General features: G+C 40.0%; 1 protein-coding gene across 2 annotated transcripts in view; it reads right to left on the reverse strand.

Moving 5' to 3' along the window:
* SLC9A9 (solute carrier family 9 member A9) overlaps positions 1-23,859 on the reverse strand; it is a gene marked incomplete at both ends in the record, with an annotated part of 530,059 nt that overhangs the window by 504,882 nt on the left and 1,318 nt on the right. For both annotated transcript variants that reach the window (XM_079704728.1, XM_079704727.1), the window contains one exon: positions 9,702-9,904. In XM_079704728.1, coding sequence (XP_079560854.1) covers positions 9,702-9,904 — 203 coding nt within the window. The remainder of the gene's footprint in view (positions 1-9,701; positions 9,905-23,859) is intronic.

Here is a 23,859-nt window from a genome sequence, read left to right on the forward strand (position 1 = left end):
TGTAGCCTTATAATTAAAAATGGATCTGAGAGGAGCAGCTGGGAGACCCCTAACACAAGACAGGCTCACATGGCATCAGGAGACAAGCCAGTTAAATGCACAGCTTCCTTAAGGTTCTCACCTCTCTTGATGGTCCCCACCCTTCCTGTGCCACTGATGCATATCCTACCTTCAGGCTGTATAAGCTACTAATGAGGAGCTTCTTAATGACCTTTGGGAAGAACCAGAAAATGCAGTTGGATAGAACCTTATATAACTACTCACTGGAGCCCAGCAATGATAAATGTGCACTCTCGCCACGGTTTAATGTTTTAGAAGGAATAAAGCAAAGAGGAAAGAAATTGAAAGATCCGTTTTAAGTTTTATCTACTGAGACTATAAGCCTTATGAGAAATCTCTCTTTCTCCCTCCCTCCTTCTCTCTCCCTCTGTTTGTCTCTCCTGTACCCAGCCTCCTTTTCTCCCTCTCCCTCTATCCTTACTCAATTATTTGGAGATGAGACTGCCAGCAATTCAACCCTCCGAGTAGCAAAAGGCCATCACAAAGTCCTGGTACTTCACTCTGAGGAGAAATCTGTGATAGATACTTGGGTATAAAATGGCTGACAACTAAGACAGGACACAGTAGCAGTGAGAAGTTGCAACTGAAAAGCAGAGAAGAATACTTCATTATATCACCCACTCACTTGCCAGGGTCCACAGAGTATCAACCATGTGCCAGGCACCAGCACACATGTGCTGTCAGCTGGGAATACAATGTGACCACAGACAGACCTGGTCCCTCCTCCTCTCCTGGGGCCTATAGTCTGGTGAGGAGACAGACATTAATCCAACATCATAGATATAAATCTTAATTTACAACTCAGCTAAGATACAGTAGGAGAACACCAGCTGGAGCTTTGAGACGATAGAACTAGGTACTGAAGTATGGCAGTGTGGGATCACTTAGGGTGGGGTTGAATGTTCTCACAAAGCTCACAGCCCCTAAGAGCATCCCTATCTCAGGCTGAGAGCCCATGTACATACTGGTGCTGCTGAGACTCAGAATATAGTAAGATTTTAGAGAAGAGCAGATTTTTTCAGGAAACATCAAAAATAGTTAAAATAAAAATAAAATTTTAATAAAATATGAACTATTCTATTGGTCCTTAAGTTGAGGTGTACATATGTTAGGAAGTAAACAAGGTGATCCACCTGAGTGTGCAAAAAACTTTTTACATTTTATTTTTATCTCATCCTTTAAAAAATTCTAGTTTGATACTGCTTTATAATATACACAGTACATTGGTACAATAGTACTTTCATCTCATTTGTAAATAAATAGGCATATATTAGGTACACATAATAGTGTTTTACTGATGCACATATCAAAGTATGGAAATCAGTGTTTTAAAGTACTTAGCAGTTAGCTGGTGCTTAATAATAACAATTAATATTTACTGAGGATTTATTAATGCTATAACATATTATCTGGTTATATGAATTATTTAATTTAGTCCTCATAATAACCTTTTGAGGTTGGTACTAGTATTGCCTCATTTGACGAAACAAAGGCACCAAGGGTTAGGTCACATGCTAAAGATCAGGTTAAAGGCAGACCAGGGTGGCTTCCCTGGTGGCACAGTGGTTGAGAGTCCGCCTGCCGATGTAGGGGACGCTGGTTCGTTCCCCAGTCGGTAAGGATCCCACATGCCGCGGAGCGGCTGGGCCCGTGAGCCATGGCCGCTGAGCCTGCGCATCCGGAGTCTGTGCTCCGCAATGGGAGAGGCCACAGCAGCAAGAGGCCCGCGTACCGCAAAGAAAAAAAAAAAAAAAAAAAAAAGGCAGACCAGGGATTTAAACCCAGGTATTCTGATTGCAGCGTGGGGCTCTAACCGTATTATGCTGCCTCATACACTCCAGTTCCCAGCACGTATGTGTTGATGTTTAAAAGAATAATACTTTGGTGTTTTTTGGAAAGATCACCTAGGAGGAATATTTTGTTCTGAGATAACACACAATAAATACAAGACATTAATAATTACAGAAAATAGTAACAAATAACAAGGTATAAGTCATTCTTTTAAGATTGGCCTCTCATGGAATATATTTCACCATGATCTTGAACTGAGTAGGATAGGGAAGTGGAGAGAATAGCTTCAGAGCCCTCAGCCACCCCCCTCCCCTCAAAATAGCTTTGAAAACCTGTCATTTGATAGCTAAGTGGATGGCTACTCAGCACCCCAAAATGCTAGTCCACGGTGTGGTCTGCCGTGCTGGCTCCCATAGTTCCTAAAAATATGTCTGTGCTACCACTTTAAGTCCCTTCTGGAACCAGGCAAATGGATGACCAAATGGACGTGCTAAGATGGTCCAAGACCAGGCAACAGTCAGGAGGCAGAGGTGATTGGGAGATGGGTGGGCAGCTCAGTTGTTTCTCCCCATGGTGGTCTGGGATATTTTCTCGGGCTTGAAGCCAGGACTCTGAGAAGCTATCCCTTTACTCCATAGCTGCTCTCCTCTTATCAAATTTTGTCATGTTAGAAAGAGCACCATGCCAGTGTTCATCCTACTCATACACTTTCACGTGACTTCCTTCCTTTCCCAGCCAAGAGTGAATATGAGAGATATCAGTACAATCTGTGCTCTAATCACATGACACTCCAAGAGACCATTGCCACCAACAGTTTTTACATTATTTTGAGTAGCTAGGCTTTTTGTTAAGAAATAAAATCAGACAGCTGGTTGGAATGCAATCCCTGCCACAAATAAATGTTCCAGTGGTCAGTTTCCTTAGAACATGAGTCCTGAGTGATGATCTGTGAAGAAGAAGAAAGGAAGTCATAAGAGTTTTTGAGTGCTGCCTCCATAGCCCTGTGTTAGAAAGCTGAGCTGCCTTCCAGGTGGCAAGGGCTTAATCCAAACCCTGCCACATAGATCTGTCTAGGGTAATTCTTAATCCTGCATTGGGGGTGCTCCAGGTTACAGTCAAACTGTAGTAGAACAACTCCTTTGTGTCTGGACTGTGCATTCTGAAGGCCAGACTGCAAAAATTGCCAGGACGCTAGGCAGAGCCTGCCAGTCTTTGGGGCACGATGTTCTGTTATTTCTACGTTTTCTGCATTTTCACTGCCCATTCCAAGTGGACGTCTCTCTTCTTCTCCTCTACCCTTCTCAACCACAACAAATAGAATTTTTCCAGAACTTTTTGTATAGACAAAAATGGTGTTGGATGTTGATGAAAAATATAGCAAAGAACTGGCAAGGGAAGAAAATGACCTCCAGAAAGCAAAGGCACCTAGTCTTATTTAGTTTTGCCCTCTGTTTTGAAATTCTCTGCTTACAGATCTCTGCGTGGCTCACTCCAACTTCATTCAGATCTTGGCTCCAGCTTCACCTCCTCAATGAGACCTTCCCTGCAGGACATACCTAAATACACTTCTCTCATCATCCCCTCATTTTGTTAACCTTTCTTTATAGCACGTGTCTCCACCTGGCATTAGATTATGAATACTTATGTTGAACTGTACTTTATCTGCCTCTCCCCTAGAACCTAAGCTCCATGAGATTGAGGACTTTGCTTTGTTCACTTCTGTATTTGCATCATCTAAAACAAACTGGCATATGATTAGTGTCCAATCAATAAATATTTGTTGAATGACTAAATGACTAAAGAAAATCTATGTTGTTCAATGACTAAATTAAAATCAAATGGAACTAATCATCAGGGAAATGCAAATCAAAATCACAACGACATAGGAGATATCATCTCACACCTGTTAGAATGGCTATTATCAGAAAGACAAAAGATAACAAGTGTTGACCACTATGTAGAGAAAAAGGAACACTATTCACACTGTTTGTGGGAATGAAAATTGGTGCAGCCAGCATGGAAAACAATATGGAGGTTTCTCAAAAAATTAAAAAATAGAACTACCATATGATCCAGCAATCCCACTTTTGAGAATATATCCAAAGGAATTGAAATTAGGATCTTGGAGAGATAGCCACACACCCATGTTCACTGTCTCATTATTTACAATAGCCAAGACATGGAAATGACCTAAGTGTCCACTGATGGATAATTGGATTAAGAAAATGTGGTGTATATATATAGATATATGCAATTGAATTATTCGACAGTACAAAAGCAGGAAACCCTATCATTTGCAACAACATGGATGGACCTTGAGAACATTATGCTAAGTGACATAAGATAGGGAAAGGCAACTACTGTATGATCTCACTAACTTGGAATCTAGAAAAAAAAAAACAATGAACTCATGGAAACAGGGAACAGATTGGTCGTTGCAAGACCTGAGAGATGAGGAGTGTGAAAAATAGTTGAAAGTGGTCCAAAGATACAAAGTTCCAGTTATAAGATAAATAAATCCTGGGGATATAATGTACAGCATGGTGACTATAGTTAATAACATTGTATTGTATATTCAAAAGTTGTTACGAACTTAAAAGTTCTCATCACAAAAAAATTTGTAACTACATGAGGTGATGAATGTTAACTAAACTTATTGTGATGATCATTTTGCATGATATATATATAGATATCTATATATCTATATAAAATCATTATGTTGTGCACCTTAAACTAATATAATTTTATATGTTAATTTTATCTCAATAAAATTGGAAAAAAATTTTTAATGGAATATTTAGAGTCGAGACAGTTCTGAAATCATTTCTCAGGCCAATGTTCTACAAAGAAAGTTGAACAAAGGTGGAAGAAACCAGATAATACAAATTTAAAATGTTAGCTTTCTTTATTAACAACAGATCTCTTAACTAAGATTTACGATGAAAGTAGCTAAGTCTATCCAAACAGCCTCATCCCATGCTCTGCCAAGCTTGAGATCCCCCCAGGACAATCTCATGTGTAAGAGTCAGGACTTGTCATGATAAAGAAACATAAATCATGAATCCCTGTTCTCTATATAATGGAGAAATAGTTGATAGTGTCCTACAAATGTTTCTCCAAATCCAAAGTGCTGATTTATCATGATGCTTGCTTCTCTCATTGTGCCTAGAACAGTTTTAGAGATTTCTTTCCTGTCTTTTCTTTATCCTCTCCAAAAGTGCCCCAGCACTAACTGCACATATTTATCTCATGGTCTAATGACTCCTTCTGATCAAGCTGTTCCTGTTACCAGAAGAGCTTGCCTCTGAGCCAGAATAATCAAGCAATAAGAAAGAATGGAAAGAACAGAAATAGTTTACAAATAAATATGTGAGAATTAAGACTCCGAACCACAGACAGTCAAAATCACCATCAAAAAAAGTTGGACAGTGGGAAAAATATTAAGACCCTGATGTTTTGATACTTCAAATACAAAATTATTTTTTAAAGTCATATAATTAGCTGTGGCTATAAGGACTTCCTTAAAATATCTCAAAAATATACAGTATTATCAGCACAATTGATAACAGCTTCAGGGTGACCTATTTGCCTGGTAATTCTCTTTACTGAAACAATAGACAGGACAGATTACTCAGCAGTGTAACTTACTCCAAAATAACTTTCCTCACCAAATGATAGTGTCACTTGTCACACAGGAAGTGAAGACTTGGCAAACATTTCACTGAGTAGTTTCCTTTGACTTTTCACATTACAGTCAACTGACTTATAAGTTATAGGAAGTATAAATTTAACTGTGCTGACAACCTTTTGAAAACCTACTGGGTCTGCAAGACTTTTCCAGCCAAATGGTCTGCTGACCTTTCCAACTCAATGTGGAAAAACATAATGTGTTAAATCAATGATAAATTAATGATGAGAGAAATTAATTCATTCATCAGTTTTAAACTATACTTGTGATTTTCCACTACAAACCAGCTCCTTCCCTTAACTTTTAAGGTCCCCATTTCTGTCCTGCCACTGTCTGTGAACCCACAAGAGAGGGTAGCAGAATTAGCTCTTCTCTCTTCGTCCTTGTGCCCAATTGGTCCAAACTCTACAGCGTCTTCCTTTCTTGCTTCTCTTTCATCTGCCCCTTGGTTACCATTCAAGCTTAGCCTCATCTGTCTCTCTGCTTTCACTCTCTACTTTGTGCACAGGAGCCTAACTATTTATTTTCTTTTGTCAACACTGCACTCTTCCACTGACTACCAATAGAGTAGGCATTACTCAGCCTGGCATTTAAGGGATTCCGTAAACAAGATCTGCCTTTATTCCCACCCTATGTTTCACTGGTCTTCCATACTTCAAATTATTGGAAATGTTTTTCTTTCTTGGAATACTCTCTACCCCTTTTTCTACCTCCACATCATGCTTTTACCTCTGCTTGGAATGACTCTCCTACCTTCACACACTATATATATCACCACCAGAGTTAATCAGCTATCCTTCTTTGAAATCTTTCCTGTCACCCTAACAAGAAATAATATTGCCCCCTATGAATGTCTGTGGTATCTGACCCACTCCTTTGATAGCTGTCTTGTGGTGTATTTGTTCATTTATTCATATGCTGTGTTTCCTCCAATTTACTAATAAACTCTTTGAGATCATTCTTTATTTCAGAATTGAAATGGATGAGACTCACTCAGTTCACTTGTGTTGAAAGAATGAATGAGTGATGGAGAAAGTTCTTTTATCTCCTGCTCTTCAAGAGCAAGATTTAAGCTTCCTATTGATATGAAATTCAGAAATGCTTAGTAGACATCTTAGAATGACTAAATACTCTGTAACAAACTAATGTCTGTAAAGCCACTGTGTAATAGAATATAGGCCCCACTCAGTTAAAACTACTTAAGGATACACGAGATCCACAGAACAGTTTGACAAACAGTGTTGGAAGCATTAACCGGATAGATACAAAGCAACACGATCTAGTTTTATTCTCTCAGAAGGTTGTTTTGAGATCATCAGCTGCTCATAACATATAGAAAAATACTGTTTTCACACATCTTTAAGCGAAAATATTTTTTCCTTATCTGTATTGAGCATGACCAAAAGAAGCTTGGCATATGGTATTTCCTGAAATTTTTATATGTTTATAATGTGGCATAAAAGCACAGTACACTGCTGCATATATACATGCCAACAGCTCTCATATTTTCCAGTTTTATACCTTCTTATTGGAAGAAACTCAGGGAGCCATCAAGCCCAGAGCTGTTTCCAAACACATCAAGGCCTAACCGTCTCAGAAATACACGTGCTCTTACGAGTATTCCAAGAGATGATTATATGGCACAGGAATTTATTTCAGCCTCTTCAAATCCTGAAGTCAGAAATTTCATCCAAGCCCTTAAACTACATTCTTCTGAGAGTAAAACTCATTTCCTCATCCTGTAACTTTTAGAAACAAAGGCCAAATACTCCCTTAAATCTGTACCACAAAGAAAAAGGTCCCAGTGGAACCGCACCAATGACTTCTGTAACACCAGGGTGCTAGAACTCTTTCTGTAATTCTGACCATCCTCTTCTCTTTCCAGCACTGGTCCTCATCTCCTTCCACCCATCTCAGTGTAAGATAGCCCAGGCCTCAGTCTTTCTCTGTCCACAGGGCCACTCAAGAGCCTGTCCAATGATGTGGGATATGATATATCACTCAGGACTCAGAGTAAAGTGCTATGGGTCTCAGTTCTGCCTCTACACCAGTAGTGGGGCCCTGGACCCAGCAAATAATTTCTCTGGATATGAATTTCTATCTATATGTACACAACTAAGATTAGATAATATCTTAGTCTCTTCAACCATTAAGTATCCAAGACACTATTCTACCAACTCCAAGATGATAACTTCCAAATAGTCTAGCTGTATATACTCCACCAAGCTCTCAGATTCTTCCATTTACTCATTCATTCATTCACAAACTACTTATTTAGCAGCAATATGCATCGGGCCCTGTGGTAGTCTTTGGGGATACACTGGTCAATAAAAAAGGCATGATCCCTGCCTTTGTGAAGTTTACAGTCTAGTGGACATCAAACAATGTAAGAATGATAATTAATAAGCAAGAAAATACATATAAAATTTCATATGGTGCTAAGTACTTTGAAACAAAAGAGAGGGCAGGAGAGAAAGAGAGAGAGGGGATACAGTGTGGGAAAATCACAGGGCGAGCCCTCTCTGAAGGGATGGCATTTCAAGATTCTAGGGATAAGAAGGAGGCTGGCATCCAAAGAGAAGGAGTAAGACTATTTTAGGCAAAAAGAATAACATGTGTAGAGGTCCAGAAGCAAGAAAAGTACTTTGTGTATAAAAGGGGCTGATAGATCTGCAGCAGTGGAGGCGAGGAGAAGCAGCAGAAAAGTGGCATTTCTCTCCTCACTATATTCACCTGAACACAACACAGGACCAAAATCAGTGGTTCCCAACCTTGTCTGCACATTAGAATCACCTGGTGAAAGGGGGAAAAGTCGGGGCGGGGAGGTTGAATTGAGAGATTGGGATTGACATATATACACTAATATGTATAAAATAGATAAGTAATAAGAACCTGCTGTATAAAAAATTAAAAAAAAAAGAATCACCTGGTGATCTTCTAAAAGTTCCAAAGCTCAGGTGGCATCCCAAACCAGTAAAATTACAAACTTCAGGGGTGGAACACAAGCATCAGGATTTTCTGCAGCCTCAAATGATTCCAAAATTCAGACAAGTTTGTAAATCACTGACTTAAATCAATTTTAGGGCTTAAGTTCTTCTTTTACTCATCTATAAAATGATGGAGTTCAACTTAATGAAGTCAGGGCTCTTTCTTTCTTTCTTTTTTTTTTTTTTTTTACGGTACGTGGGCCTCTCACTGTTGTAGCCTCTCCCGTTGTGGAGCACAGGCTCCAGACGTGCAGGCTCAGCGGCCGTGGCTCACGGGCCCAGCCGCTCCGCGGCATGTGGGATCCTTCCGGACTGGGGCACGAACCAGTATCCCCTGCATCGGTAGGCGGACTCTCAACCACTGCGCCACCAGGGAAGCCCTCCGTTTTCCTTTTGACTTAAGGGAGATTTAAACTGCATGGCCAGCTGGTAATATATACAACAACACTTAAAACACACATGTGGCACTTCCCTGATAGTGCAGCGGTTAAGAATCCCCCTGCCAATGCAGGAGACACAGGTTCCATCCTTGATCTGGGAAGATCCCACATGCCGTGGAGCAACTAAGCCCGTGCGCCACAACTACTGAGCCTGTGCTCGAGAGCCCGTGAGCCACAACGACTGAGCCCAAGCACCGCAACTACTGAGGCCGTGTGCCACAATTACTGAAGCCTGCGCTCCTAGAGCCCGTGCTCTGCAACAAGAGAAGCCACTGCAAGGAGAAGCCTGTGCACCACAACAAAGAGTAGCCCCCGCTCACTGCAACTAGAGGAAGCCCACGTGCAGCAACCAACGGAACCAAAAATTAAAAAAAAAAAAAAACACCAATGCAACCAAAAATTAAAAAAAAAAAACATGTGAAAACTTGAATCAAGTAACATGAAAGGCAGAGTCAGCTTAATTACTATTATCTTTTTACCTAATGTAACTGTGGCTTGCAAAACAGTTATAATAAAAAGCATTATTTTTCCAACTTCTAGAAAAAAATACAGTCAACTGAACTTACAATCAGAGTATATCAAGGCATTAACCACTTAGCTAAATCACCCCATTAGTGTGGTGTTGAAAAAAGGCATATGTATGTGTATGGATGCGTTACTTATGGTGGCTCATATATGATGCAATTATTTATACTGGAAAACAAAAATATGTGACCAGAGAGGGAGGATCCTTACCTTTTCAAGTATAGCGTTGCCTTGATGAGGATTGATGTTGTGCCGGCTTATTTCTCTCTTGTATTTATATTCATAAACTTGGTCAGTGATATTAATCAGCAGAGTTGAAGGGCTGAAGACCAGTTTTCCACAATCATACACAGTTCCACTTTCAATATCAGTTGGTGTTGTAGCATATCGTAAAATTAATCCCATTACAAGGCCTAAAATAAAGAATAAATAATTGCACTGGAGAACTGTAATCTAAAATGTTCATTACTAGATGCTTTCAAATATATGATTTGTAACTTGTATAGGTGGCAGGAGAAAGGGTCGTTGCCTGGTTTAGAAAATTGTTCACTCTTCCATAGATACCAGCTCAACTCAATAGACTGTATTGTTAAAATATTTGCGATGGACACTGTTAATACTTCTCCTTTTTTCCTTCCTAATGGACCCACAGATTTTGGAGAGACAAGCTACCCACCTCTTCTATCCATCCAAGTGCTCAAGAAAACCTTGGCTCCATGAGAGATACTGAGTAATCTAATCAGTCAGGAGATGGAATTCCCCTGGAGAAAGTTTCTGGTCCACAGATCAGCACATATCTGAGACAGCCCCATCAGACTAAAAGGTTGCACTTATATACTGTGGTTAGGGGACAAGTGTTCTTATTCTCTCCCTCAGGATATGATCAAGGCAATATGTTTCTCCACTTTTTGCTGGCAGGTATCTTGTGACCTCGAGGGGATACAGTCCAAGGACACAGTCAATATACGGAGGATGGTTGGACTGAGATATAGACAGAACCCAGGTCCTGGATGCCTTCACTGAGCCCTGGATCAACCTATCCTGGAGCTACCCTAATTTTAGACTTCCTGTTATGTGACATAATACATTTTCTAATTTTTCAAACAATATAAAATCAAGTTTCTGCTTACCTGCAGCCAAACGCATTCTAATGATACAATAGTCCCTTAGCAAAGAGTTGAACTCAAGTGACAATCCTTGACTTTTGAGTTTACAGACTCTGTTAGGATGCTCATGGTAATCTGATAAATGTGAACTCTCTTAATATTGTGGATTTATTAACAAAATCACAAAGAAACTTTAGAGGTCCACACATTCCTCAATTTAAAATTAGGATTGATGTATTTGTTTTAGGATAAATCCACAGTTCACTCTTTAAAACATCAAAGGTTGGAGGTTTTACCACTCTTTTGTAAATCTAGTCATCTAATGGCCTTTCATTTATTCAATAAAACATTTGTTGGGTGCATATTTTGCTTCAGATATTTATAGACTTAAAATAAAAATACAGTCCCAGTCCTACAGGAGCTGAAGTTTGTAAAATGAAGATCCATAAGCAAACAATTATAATACAATGTGACGTGTGCTATGACAGCCGGTAAGTACCCTGTGTTATACGAGTACAGAGAGGAGACACTCCAAAGCTCTGTGAATGATGCAAAGCTTTAGATGAATCTTAAAAGGTCACATAAGATTTGTCCAGATGACCTGAATCAGGGAATGAGTTGGGATCCAGGCTGCACATGTGGGTGGCAGCACGTAACAGCAGAGACAGATAAATGTTCCCTAGTATTTTTGTTTGCCAATGTGTAGAATAGTTGTCAGGAAGTGGCTGCTTGGCCAGAGATTGTGTTTCCAGCTCTCTGGCATTTGGTTGGGTTCTCACCTATGGAATATAAGCAAAAGTGATGTGTGCCACAGCACTGAAGAAGTAGGTGAGTTTTCTCCCTTCTCTTTCCCCATTTATCATATGGATGGGGCGGAAACAAAGGCCCTATAGGTAGACAGAGTCACCACACTGAAGAAGTCTGCATCCCTGGTGGGGGAAAGCCATCCGCCAACCAGGAAAACCTGCACTGGACTGTTACTTGACTGAAGAGTTAACTTCACTTGTGTAGTCACTGAAATGTGAGTGGTTCTGTGTTAACACTCACTAGGATAAACTAATAATATAATGTATAAATACAGAGGAATTTAAGAAATCTGATGGATTTAGGGAATCAGCAGTGGAGTAAGAAGAGAATAGGTGGAGAGAGACAGAGACAGAGACAAAGAGAGAGAAAATCTAGACCACAGGGGCCAGGTCATAAAGAGACTCCTCTGTCGTGCTAAGAAGTTTTTATTTTTAACCCAATGGTAATATAGAACTATTGAAAGATTTTAGGCAGGACAGTAAAACAGTCAGATTTTCATATAAGATCTATCACTTTGGCAGTAATGTAGAGAACTAGAGTAATAGGTGAGAATGAAAGCAGATTTCTGTCAAAAATATTTTTACCTTACTTGTTCCTGCTTCAGTATTTGGCCCACTCCCCCATAATAGTGAGAAATATTTTATCTCAACCTTTGCCAGCAAGAAAAACTAAGTGATGGGTATGTAACCATCATGAGCACTTGACCCATCACAGAAAAGTGGGCAGCCTTCGATGTGCAGTGTCAAATGACTACAATAAAACTAGTCAGGAAAGAGAAGGGAAGACACACCACATACACTGCACATGGTTTAGGGTGCCTGCGTAAGAACATCACTTTTCCAACACTCTAGTGGAATCCTAGGAAGGACTCGTTTTCTAAGAGTTACTTGGCAATTACCATGAATGATACTATGACCTCTGCTTTCTGCTAAGTGGAATATAAAGAAGGGAAACAAGGTACTACATGCATAGGGCCTGAATGGAGAGAACCTGTTTTGATAACATCTGAAATTCCCAAAGGGTGAGCTGTGAGCCGCTTATTTTTGCAATATGCCTTCAGTGCAGTAACAAGAAGTAAACATGAAGTGTCCATCGTTTCTTCTCAAGCAGGGGAAACAAGTATTTGTCATAATAACAAGTGCTTAGTACCTGGGTTTCTGTGGTTAAATTCATACAATGCCTCAAAAGCTAAACGGCGGTGCCTGGCCCTCTGTACCTCTCTGGTTCCAGCCTTCGAGAAGCGGCACACTGGAGTAAGGGGAGTAAGCTGCTCGCTGCCAGAGATGACCAGATGTAAGAGCCATGAAAATGCACCTTGCAGATAGATCTCCCACTATGAGGAGCGTGTAGTCTGACCGATGGTCTGGAATTCACGACTGCAGTCATGCTGAAGCCAGCCAATGACTGATCGCAGCAGGGGCACTAAGACAGGGAGATGGGACTCCTCTGAAGGGTCACCATGGCTCAAAGCCTCCGCGTCAGGTTTGCCCAACCTTTCTTAGAATTGCACCGCAGCCTAAACCTTTTCCTACGCAGCCTCCTCTCCTTCCCTCTCTCCACAGGGGCTGGGTGGGCTGCTCCAAGACCTGATAGCTGGCTCAGCAGCCGCAGTCTCCCTCCCCATTTTTCCTCAAAGGAATTTTCCCCCAATAAATCTTTTGCACAGCTAATCTCTCTCCGGCATCTGCTTCTTGGAGGACCCAAATTAACACACTAGACAGAAGGCCCTGGCCTTCGTTCTCCCCAATCACAAGGGTTGAGAGGAATCAACATCTTGGCACAGTACAAGGGCCAGTGGGGAAGCTGCAGCCTCACCATGCACTCGGTTAACAAATGCATCCACCCATTTGTGTGCAGTAGCAGCAATGAGAAAATCCTTAATGTTGGAGGCGAGACACCTACTCATAGAGCCTCATAATGCTTTTGACAGCCACTCAGAGCTTTAGCTGTATGCTGACACAAACGTAGAATATTGAGTTAACACACTCCAGCCCAGTATTGCATGAGAGCAGGTGACAGGTAAGGTAGGATTGCTAGTAGGAAGAAAATGCTAATGAAAAGGGGTTATTTTTATACTCCCACAAAGATACAGGGTAAAGAGAGCATCAACCACTTGTGCACAGAAGAAAAGAGGGGACTGTCTACCATGACTTATGGACACAAACCACTACTCTCTTTGGTAAGCCATGAACCAGAACCCTACCTGCCCGGGGAGAAAAGGAGGTAGCCTGTCCCAGCAAAGCAATACCACAAACACATGTGTGCGTAGCCCTGACCCCAGGTTGTATCCTCACAAGCATGACACTTTGCTGAGCTCTGTCACTTGGCCGGCTGGTGGCATTACCTTCTCCAAGCAGAAACTCTAGTCCAGATGCATCCCCTGGGTCTACAAATTTGAGCATCTGGGCAAATAGGGTGACAGCAGTGGGAACTTGCTTTCTAGTGAACACTGACCTTGCCCCAGAAGCACACAAACTCCCAAGACAGATCTTGGACAACAGGCCTCATCCCTAAGGTCCTCACAGTCTTACAAAGTCCATCTCAAGTCCCAGCTGGGGGACCTGTGCTCTGATGCAGCCTGTACTCACTAAGTTCCCTAATCTTTGAGTACTTACAGTTTGCACCACACCCTTTTTGGCCCCATTTTATATAAAGATATATACTGTTCAGCACTGCTCTGTAGACTTTGGCTTTGTCACCCCCACTGGATAATGAGACTGTTTAGGGCAGAAGCTGTGCTATTCTTCATCTCTTTTTTTCTCTAGAAAATCCAAACACTTTAGGCAGTTATAACCCAACTTTCTCCAAGTCCACAAACTCCCTTGGATTCAAGAAGAAAAGGATCCTCTGAGTTTATGTAGTTAGTCAGTGACCGACATTTTGAAATGTCACATGTAAGGAGCAGCACACCAAATGTCGTGATGTTCCTGTCCTTACAGAGCTTGCAATATAACTCTCAGAGCAGATGCCTGACATACAGTTGACACGGTGATGTCTGTGGGAGAGGAAAGGAGGGACGGAGGAAGGAAGGAGGAAAGAGCCTCATGAGTACTCAAACTGCGAGACATTTAGAAATATGAGCCTCCTCTTTCTGGACTGGCTCTCCATTCTCCACACTGAAAATATGAGAAAACCCCACTCCCTCCCTCCTTCTGCTTTCATGCTACAGACATGGAAGGCTTTGCTCTAGGACTTGTGGGAATTATAAAAATGAACAACATATGGCCCTGATCATAAAATATTAAAATATTTTAATCCTACCAGTCCTCTTCCTTCTGCCCAATCCTGTGATCCTGATTTCCAGTAAGAATAAGGTACAAAGGTGTCCTAAGTGTCTTCTTATATTAAGCCTGCATTTCCTAACCAGTTCCCCTGCATCTTATTTAGTCATTCTACATGATGCTGAAATGTTATCCTAAAGAGAATTTTCTCAGAGGAATATAGATGGGGATTTACTTTTATAGATAATGATCATATTTATATATAATGAAATGGATAACAGGATGGTTTTTAAAACACCACATGTTGAAACCTCTTTGTCTATGTTCAGACCAATGATTGTGTTCACACACTATCACACACACTGCCACACTGCATGGCACACTCCAGCGGGCTCCTTTCAGATTCTCTTCCTGTAGGAGTCACATAAAGCAACAAGCCCAACTGTACACATGCATCTAATCAGACTGTCACACAGGTATACTTAAGTGCCACGTGACACTGGAGAGAATTTAGGAGCCTCAAGAAAATGTAGTTAATACATGAAGATTGAAGAACTGAGTTTTGTAGTTCTTTCACTCTCTATGCACGGAGTGGCTACGAAGAATAAGCTAAATAAATGAGGTATTGTCTCTTACTGAAAAAACAAGATAAATCCTTAAACTACGTAATATGATATTTCAACTTAGTAAGGGTATCAGACACTGCTGATTGGCAACTCAGCATCTATCCCCTCTTTTTCCCAACAAAACCCTGATTTCTTCGGCTAACGATCCCTCCCCACATGTGCTCAGGGTAAGTTGACCTCTCTCTCAGTTCCAAGGGTGTTTCTATTCCCCTTGCCGATAATTGGTGCTAGAAGGCATGTAACTCTATTCCTGTCAATAAAATGTGAAGAGAAGCTTGCTAGGAGGCTTCTTAGAAAAGTTTTGACATCCTAAAAGAGGGGCAGAGGAGAGATGAGCTCTCTTCTTCCTCAGGCTATTATTGTGCCTGGTCAGGACACCAGGAACTGCCATGCCCACCTCGCGCCCAGCCTGGCATTGAAGTCAGCACTGGGAATGGCAGAGCGGAGAAAAGGAAAAAAAAACCCTGCGTCCTTTTAAACAACAGCAGTTGCTGAATCAGCCAGCCCTGAAGACTACGCTTCTCTAGACTTCTAGTTATGGGAGATAATAAATTGCCATATTGCTTAAGTCTGTTTGAGTTAGGGTTCCTGTGACTAGCAGTTGAACACATCCTAACAGATACAGTTTTTTTTTAACAAGTGAATGTACAAAGTCCCAAAGAACCCCAAAGGAGAGATCGACTAACTCCACCCCCTACAGTATTAAGGAAGGCTTCGCAGAGGAGCTTCTTAAGGATGCACAGGATTTGCAAGAGAGAGAAGAGGGCGTGGACTTTATAGGGAGAAGCACATGGAAATCAATAAGTGGGGTGCTAATCGGGAACATCGAGCAGTTTGGGTGGCCCACTAGGGCACCTGAGATCAAGGACCCCAGTGCAGCTGAGAAAAAGAGGGTGTTCAAGAGGGAGAGATGGTTGCCAAGAAGATCCTGAGGAAGAACCGAGTGAGCTCCTTTTGAAGAGGCAGATTTGTTCTGTTTCGGGGCAGAGGAAAGAGCATTTGGAGAAAATTATCCGAAGAGAGAAAAGAGAACTGAGATACAGTGGGAACATGGAGAGGAAGTCAACATCAGAAATAGTGTCTACTTATATGAAAAAGAATTTAGCAAAGGAATTTGAGTAGAGGAATTTCAAGATGACAGGAATAAAATAAAGCCAAGGAAGAGTGTTCTTTACCACTCTTAAGACTTTTTATAGTGGGAGACTCTTTAAGGCAGGGAATCTAAGATGTTATTTCAGTCACTCAGATTAAAAAAATATGAACTAGGGATCCAAATGTGGAAATGAAGAAGGAAAGGGTGTGATAAATATTCGAAGGAAGCCAAGTCAGTGGACACCATTTAACTGTAAGATAGCATTCACAAATATTAGATATTACGTGTTATCGCTACAATTTTTAACTGTTTGATATTTATCCACCTCTACCATCTTATCAAAGCCTTTGTCAGAACACTGATTTAGAGGGATGGTATGGGATTGAGTTTCACATGCTAAATGCATTCCCTAACATTTTCCTTTAGCAGTTTAGTTTTACACTGAGATTAGTCAGGGATAGAACCAAAAGTAAAAATATACAATGCCTTCTGGCTATTTAGGGCTTTTGTTCCCTCTCTGCTCTCCCACCAACCTTCTAAATTCAAAGGACTAAAGGAAGGTGTGGGTGTTGCTAAAAGGGACATAATTTATTGCTTTGTGCTGGTTCACTATCAACTTGCTTTGCTGAAGAAAAGCATCCCATAACGATTTCAGAACAGGTCTGTCTGGGGCATCTGCCCGCAAGAGTATCCCATGATATTCCAAGGTGGAAAGTGGTCCATGAAGCTGTTCCACCTTGGGATGCTTCATCCATTCAAAGTTCTATCTTCTCACAGGTTAGAGTCATATGCGAAATGACAGAGTCCCAACCATGAGATCTTCCACCATGGTAGGCTGCCCGATGTGCACATCCATCCTTGGTGCATACCAGACAACACACACATGCACACACTCGTGCATACAACAAACACACACATTTCACAGCACTCCAGGATTCCTAACATAGCACTATAGGTAACTTTTCTCTAGAAACTATCTCAGCCACAGCTTATATGTAGCTAATACCCTTCCTTGAAATCATCTTAGGAAGTTTACAAAAGAAATATAGAGATATCTAACTAGATAAATATTGACTAAAACAAAATGATTTCTTTTATAATGTTTACACAGAACAGTCTATTTTTTCTCAAACCAGAGGTGGAAACATCACAAAGTATTCTAGATAGTGAAAGAGGAAGGGACTCTCCAATACATGGAGATTGTCTCCCAAACTCTCTCTTCATCACAGCAGGGTAATGAAGTGAGAAAGAAAAAAGATAGGAGAAAAGGAGACAAAACCAGAAAAACTGCATGTTTCATTTTCCTAGTGGAGTAGTTCTCAGACTTTAGTGCATCAGAAACCTCTGGAAGTTTCATTAAACCACTGCTCTGCTGGACTCCAAGTTTTTGACTTAACAAGGCTGGGTTGGGGGCCACATATATACATTTCTAACAAGTTTTCAGGTGATGCTGCTGCTGCTGCTTCTGGAACCCTACTGTGAGAAGCACTGTCTTGTAAGACAGCAGTTTCTACCAATACGACTGCCATCACAGTCATAGAACTCCATCAAAAGCCATGTCACCTCAGGTTCATGCACACAGGTTTCATCAAGCTTGGAGAGCCCAGAGGAATAATTAATTTTATCTTCAGTCTCTTCCAAAAATTTAATTCCATTAAACTCAGATTAGATGAAAGCCTAGTTTTGCACACTCCACAGGAATAAGGCATTTGCAGTTCCTTCCCCACCCATTCTGACAACCACAGGCATTTAAAACCAGAATCACTGTGGACTTGCAACACCACCTTCCCTGATGCTGGGGCAGGTAGTTTCCGGGTCAGCCTCATCACTCTCACTGGGACATTTCAACCCAGCTGCTTGGCATGGATGTGCTTTCACAATATTGCTCCCACTGCCTTTCCCATGCTGGGCTTTTTGCTATGGACAGTATAATGTTTCTGAGGCCTCAAGGTAAAAAGAAAACTTAACGACCCACCTCCCTTTCCCAACCTCTCCTCACTCCTAACTTCCTGGGAGAGTTAAATACCAACAGCAGACTTTGATGAGAGGACAACTGTGGCCAGAATTTGAGAGCACTAGCTTCCAAAAATGGTATTTCTCCCAATTATTGTGGGCAGCCTTGGCCATAGTTGTAAATTTTTTGAGTTTCTGTTTCCTTATATACAAACTGAAGAGCCTCAGACCTATTCTGCATGGATATGGTGATGATTAGCCATGAGGGTTAGTATGTAGTTAGATCTTTCAATCTCTGTCTTTCTTTTATAAACTTTCTAAAGTACTATCACCTGGCACAAAATAGACATTTATTAAGTAACAGCAACACTTCTAGGGCTAAATGTGTGATACAGGTGAAAGTATGGGTTTTATGATCGTGGGTTTGAGGTTCAGCCCTGGTGGTTACCAGCAAGTCACTTTATGTCTCTGAGTGTTGGTTTCATCATCTGTAACATAAAAATGACAATACCTCCCCCATGCAACACACACATGCACACACAAACACACCCATGTTTGTGATACCCAGTGGCCTTATGGAGACAAACTGCCAAGGTATGAGTCCCAGCTTAGATATCTAGTACATGTGTGACCTTAAGCAGGTTACTAAAATTTTGGCGTCTCAGTTTCCCCACATAAAAAATGGTTGTTGTGAGGATTAAATGAGTTAATATATGTAAAGTACTTATGACAGCATAATTCATACTGTAAATGCTATTTGTGTTAGCTATTTTTATTATTGTTACTTGTTATATTGTTATTTTTATTATATGTTATTTTGACATAATAAATGTTTAGCAAATATTAGTTTATCATGTTACCACTTGCCTAACCATTTAGACTATATATAATATCTCCATAAACAGTTTAAATCAAAAATTCATTTTCTTGATGTGCACACTCATTAGCCTTTAGAATCTGAGATGGGATCCTTTGAGGCAACACAGTAGTTTGCTCTATGGGCTTCCTCTGTAGCTCCTTAGTAATTCAGAAGCACAGCAGGATATATAGGAAGTTATTTTCTTAAAATCAAATTTTAAAAACCTACACAGAGCAATACATCTTTGATTTTTTCCACTTTTTCAAACTTTCTTTGGCTAACACTTTACAGCATGGAAAACCTTGCCCTGATCTCCAAAGCTTCTTAAAACCAACCTTTTTTTCCCCTAAGAGGGAAAGCAAGTTTTACAAGGCTCTTAACCCTAATTACCTTTCCTGCAGATCCCTTCAAATTAAACTAGAGCCACTCTGGTTTTCATATGACATGCATCCACAGATCCCCAAATCCACAGCCAGACCTCACTGTTCTGATGGTATAACTTTCTCTCTTTGCCTTTCTAACATGAATTCAACAGGATTTACTGAGCATTCCATATAAAATCAGAGCAGGACTGGAAGAAGTAAGAATGGTAAAATAACACTAATTAAAATCCCATCTGGGAGAAAGACTCGGATGTCATTACAGGCTGGTAGGGGAAAAAAGCTATTGGTGTGAGTTGGAGTGGCTGAGAGTTGCCTGATGGCTAATGTCAGTCTTGGCCTGAATTTTGAAGGACTTTTGAAGCTGGAAGGAAGGTTAGTGAAATCTATTTCATTTTTTCATCATTTTATAGATAAGAAAACTAGGGCTAGAGATTAAATCGCTTGCCCAAAGTAATGCATCTAGCTACTGAAAAAAAGAGAAAATCATAAGGATTTAAAAACCCAGATCCCCAAGAGAGCATCCAATGCTTTCTCTATAAAGCATGCTACATTTGAATAAGTAAAAGCCTCAGGAGGGCCTTCCAGGCAGGGAGAAGGGTGTGAAGTGGCAGTCAACATCTCCTATGGGCCTGGCAGTCAAGGAGGCAGGGCTGGACTGAAGCAGATGAGTAGGGGAGAGCCACATCATGTCCACCAAGCCTATTTTATCCTGAGGAACCTCCAAGCAGTGCTAGGATAAAATTAATGCCTTATGATTTTTTAAGAAAAATAGCTTTTAAAACCTTAGTGCTTGACTATGTAACTATGTTTTCTTTAAATCTTGAAAAACAGGCTGTTGAGTGAACTCAATTGGCCTTATTAAACTGCTAAATATATTCTTAGAGGATCAGACATAATCTAATAGGTTAATATAATATAGTTTAATGAATTCAAAATCTAAACTTTGTGGCTTAAAATTTCCCTTCAGCCCACTGAACAGTGAGCAAGATTTCCCCTTGTATTTGGAGACTGTCCCTTATATTATAAGGCTGTGAAATCAAAGGTAGAATTCTAAGAGATTTAAATTGGTCTGTCCCTAAACTCAGATCCCAACCCTCAAATGCATGGCATTATGAATGTCCTACAAAGTAAGGGAGCCCCCAGTGATGTGTAATGGAATTGTTAATGCTATCAGGGAACAAGGAGCAATTTTTCTTTTACGAACAACGAGCAATGGATACAGGGCCTTAAGTGAGCAGCGCTAAGTGCACCATCTGCTGCCAGTCAATATTTTGACCATTAGTAGTCTCTTAAGCTTTTAGTCCAATTTAAATGAATATCATCATGGCTTATACTTTAAGCTAGTTATGGATTCTAATCCTTTGATTTTGAAATAATGAGAGCTGTAGAATGTCATGAGACACAATTACCAACCACTGTTCCTGGTGAAGCAAAAATATTGTTAAAATGCTGCCACTAATTTTTAAAAGCATCCTAGGACACTTGATACCAAGAAAGATAGATTATTTGTATCTGGAGTATCAGAATTATCTCCAATGAACTCCAGAGTCAAATCAAACACCACCCATGATTTTTCTTGGCCTCTACAACACTTCATATAATATAAGGTTAACAACGTGGAAATGGTTCCTAACAATAACTATAAAAGAGCAGTTAAATGTTCTGTTTGGTCCCTTTTCTCCTCAATTTTATTTAATTGCTCATTTCCTAAGACACTCCTCCCTAAATTTTTTAAATTGGATTTCCCCATATACAGATAAAATGCATCAACATCTAGTGTGTCTTCTAAAGGATAACTGACACATATTGGCAGAATAGTGACAGAAAGGCAAAAGGCTGGCTGGGCTGAAACAGGAAATCCAGGGCCATAGAAAAATATTTATGGTTCTTGATGCAGAGGAAAATGAAACGTTATACAAATAGTTGACGAGAGTAAGAGCAGTAGTCAGTCTAGTAGGGGAACTATTAGTCAAATTCATTGATAAGCGTCAGGTATAGGACCAAGCAATTTTAGAAGATGTTTCATTACAAGCATATCTGTCTGTAAGATGGAGCTGACTGAAGTACAGTTTACTTTCAAGTGTTCATCTCCTTGAAGATAAAAAAAAGTTTTAAAAGTTCAACGTGAACCATAGTTTTGTTTCTTTTCTTCCCCATTGATTATCACCAGGCCCCTGGCAGAACTCTCGCAAGAGCCATGGCTTCCATCCTCTGGTGATGAAGGGGTTTGTTTGGTCTTACTCTGAAATTTCATTCTTTTGGACTTTCTGGAAAATAGAATCTATCTGACTAATCTTGAAAGCATAAACAATATGAGGATGCATCTGGATCTCACAGATACATTTTCTCTCTATGACAATCATTGAAAGAATTTATTTATTTTAAAATATCTTCAGCATCTCTTAATAGAGATACATAGATAGCCCAGCTTGGTGGCTAATTACATGACCTTCATATCTCTAAGTCTTCATTTCCTTACCTGTGAGATGAGGATGCTGGACCTACAATCTCTGACTCCTTCCCAGTATATGAATTTCAAATTCAGTTACAGCTACTGGCAGATTCATTCACTTGGCATTTCCCTTCCCCTTACCATGCTAGTGGGAACCTGCTGTATAGCGCAGGGAGCTCAGCTTGGTGCTCTGTGGTGACCTAGATGAGTGGGTTGGGGGGGGTAGGTGGGAGGGAGGTCCAAGAGGGAGGGGATACAGGTATACATATAGCTGATTCACTTCGTTGTACAGCAGAAACTAACACAACATTGTAAAGCTACTATACTCCAATAAAACAACAAAAAAGGTTTATCTGAATGTCCCATCTTATTTCTCTGTTGTAGTTTCAGACGATTTTATTACATCACTGACAGAAAGTCTCTAATAAATATTTTAGACATAACATTTAGATCATCCCTGAAGAAGAAATATGAGATGTTACCAGTGCTATCCATATGGACTATTTTCAGAGATTATCAGTGAGAACTCTTTTGAGGTGAACATGAACCTTATTAGACATGTGGATGAGTAAAATCACATGGACGCCGCCATGAGTAGCTATTCAGTTTGGGGGAAGTTCACTTCTTTGAGATTTAGTTTCTTCCTCTGTATAATGAGGTGGCTAGAGAAAATAACCTTTAAGATCTCCTTAAATTCCAACAATTATAATCCTATGCCAATAAAAAAACTAAACAACACTAAAATAAAAGTCTTTTCACTGATTTATACAGTTCAAGATAACTCAAGGATACTAAAAATTCTAGTAATGGGATAGTTATACATATATATAGATGTCTCCATAATTTTTATAATCCTTATACATTGTAGTGTTTCAGAACTTGCTTTCAATAACTCCCATATAAAAAATTTATAAAAGGACAGAAATCAGATAGCTCAACTTAATCCCACACAAACCTTAAGCTTAAACTGCCTTAAGAATAGCAATTTAGAGAAACGCTATCTCAACTATTGCTCAATGTGTTAATTTTTTTTCTTCTTTATCGAAGTATAGTCGATTTACAATATTGCATTAGTTTCAGGTGTACAGCAAAGCGATTCGGTTTTACATATATATACACACACACATACACACACACACACACACATATATATATGTATATATATTACCGAATCTTTTAAAAATTCTTTTCCAGTATAGTTTATTACAAGATATTGAATATAGTTTCCTGTGCTATACAGTAAATGTGCTAATATTTTATGACTTCAACCACAACTTAAAAGTATTTCATGCAGTTTTTAAGGATTAAAGTTAATCTGGGAATTTTCATGTTAAAAAGTAAAAGTTACATTTATGTGTCGTGAGTACAAAGTATGTCTGAATTTTAATAGGTCACCAAAGTTTAATCAAAAGTTTTACAAAATAGTATCTCCATCATAGATAAGCTGAAATTGGTAAATGAGTCATAGTTCAATCAAATTCAGGGCTGTGAAGAAATCTTCCCCTCTAATAAAGGTTTATAATTTTAAAACCAGTGTGGTTTTGCTAAACTATATATAGCCCTTTAATTTAATGCCAAGAATTACATTGTTTCTGGCTTCTCAGATTACATCCTATATCCTCTTTGATTATTTATTAGAAGAGTCAGTAGAAAGCCTGGTCCGCTGATGGCGGAGAAGGGCAGTGACTGGCGCCGCGGGCTTTCCATCTGGTGGTGTCACTTCCCTTCTCTCTGACTATTTCTCTTTAACCTGATCGTAAGTTTTTCCCCTCAAATGAGAGTTTTGTTATGTTTTTTAAGTCCCTCAATGGAAAGGAACTTAACTGTGCTCTGAATGGACCAGCACATCAGTCTCCTGAAAGAAATTA

The sequence above is a fragment of the Hyperoodon ampullatus genome (genome assembly GCF_949752795.1).
Source record: "Hyperoodon ampullatus genome assembly, chromosome: 5".
Lineage (NCBI taxonomy): Eukaryota > Metazoa > Chordata > Mammalia > Artiodactyla > Ziphiidae > Hyperoodon > Hyperoodon ampullatus.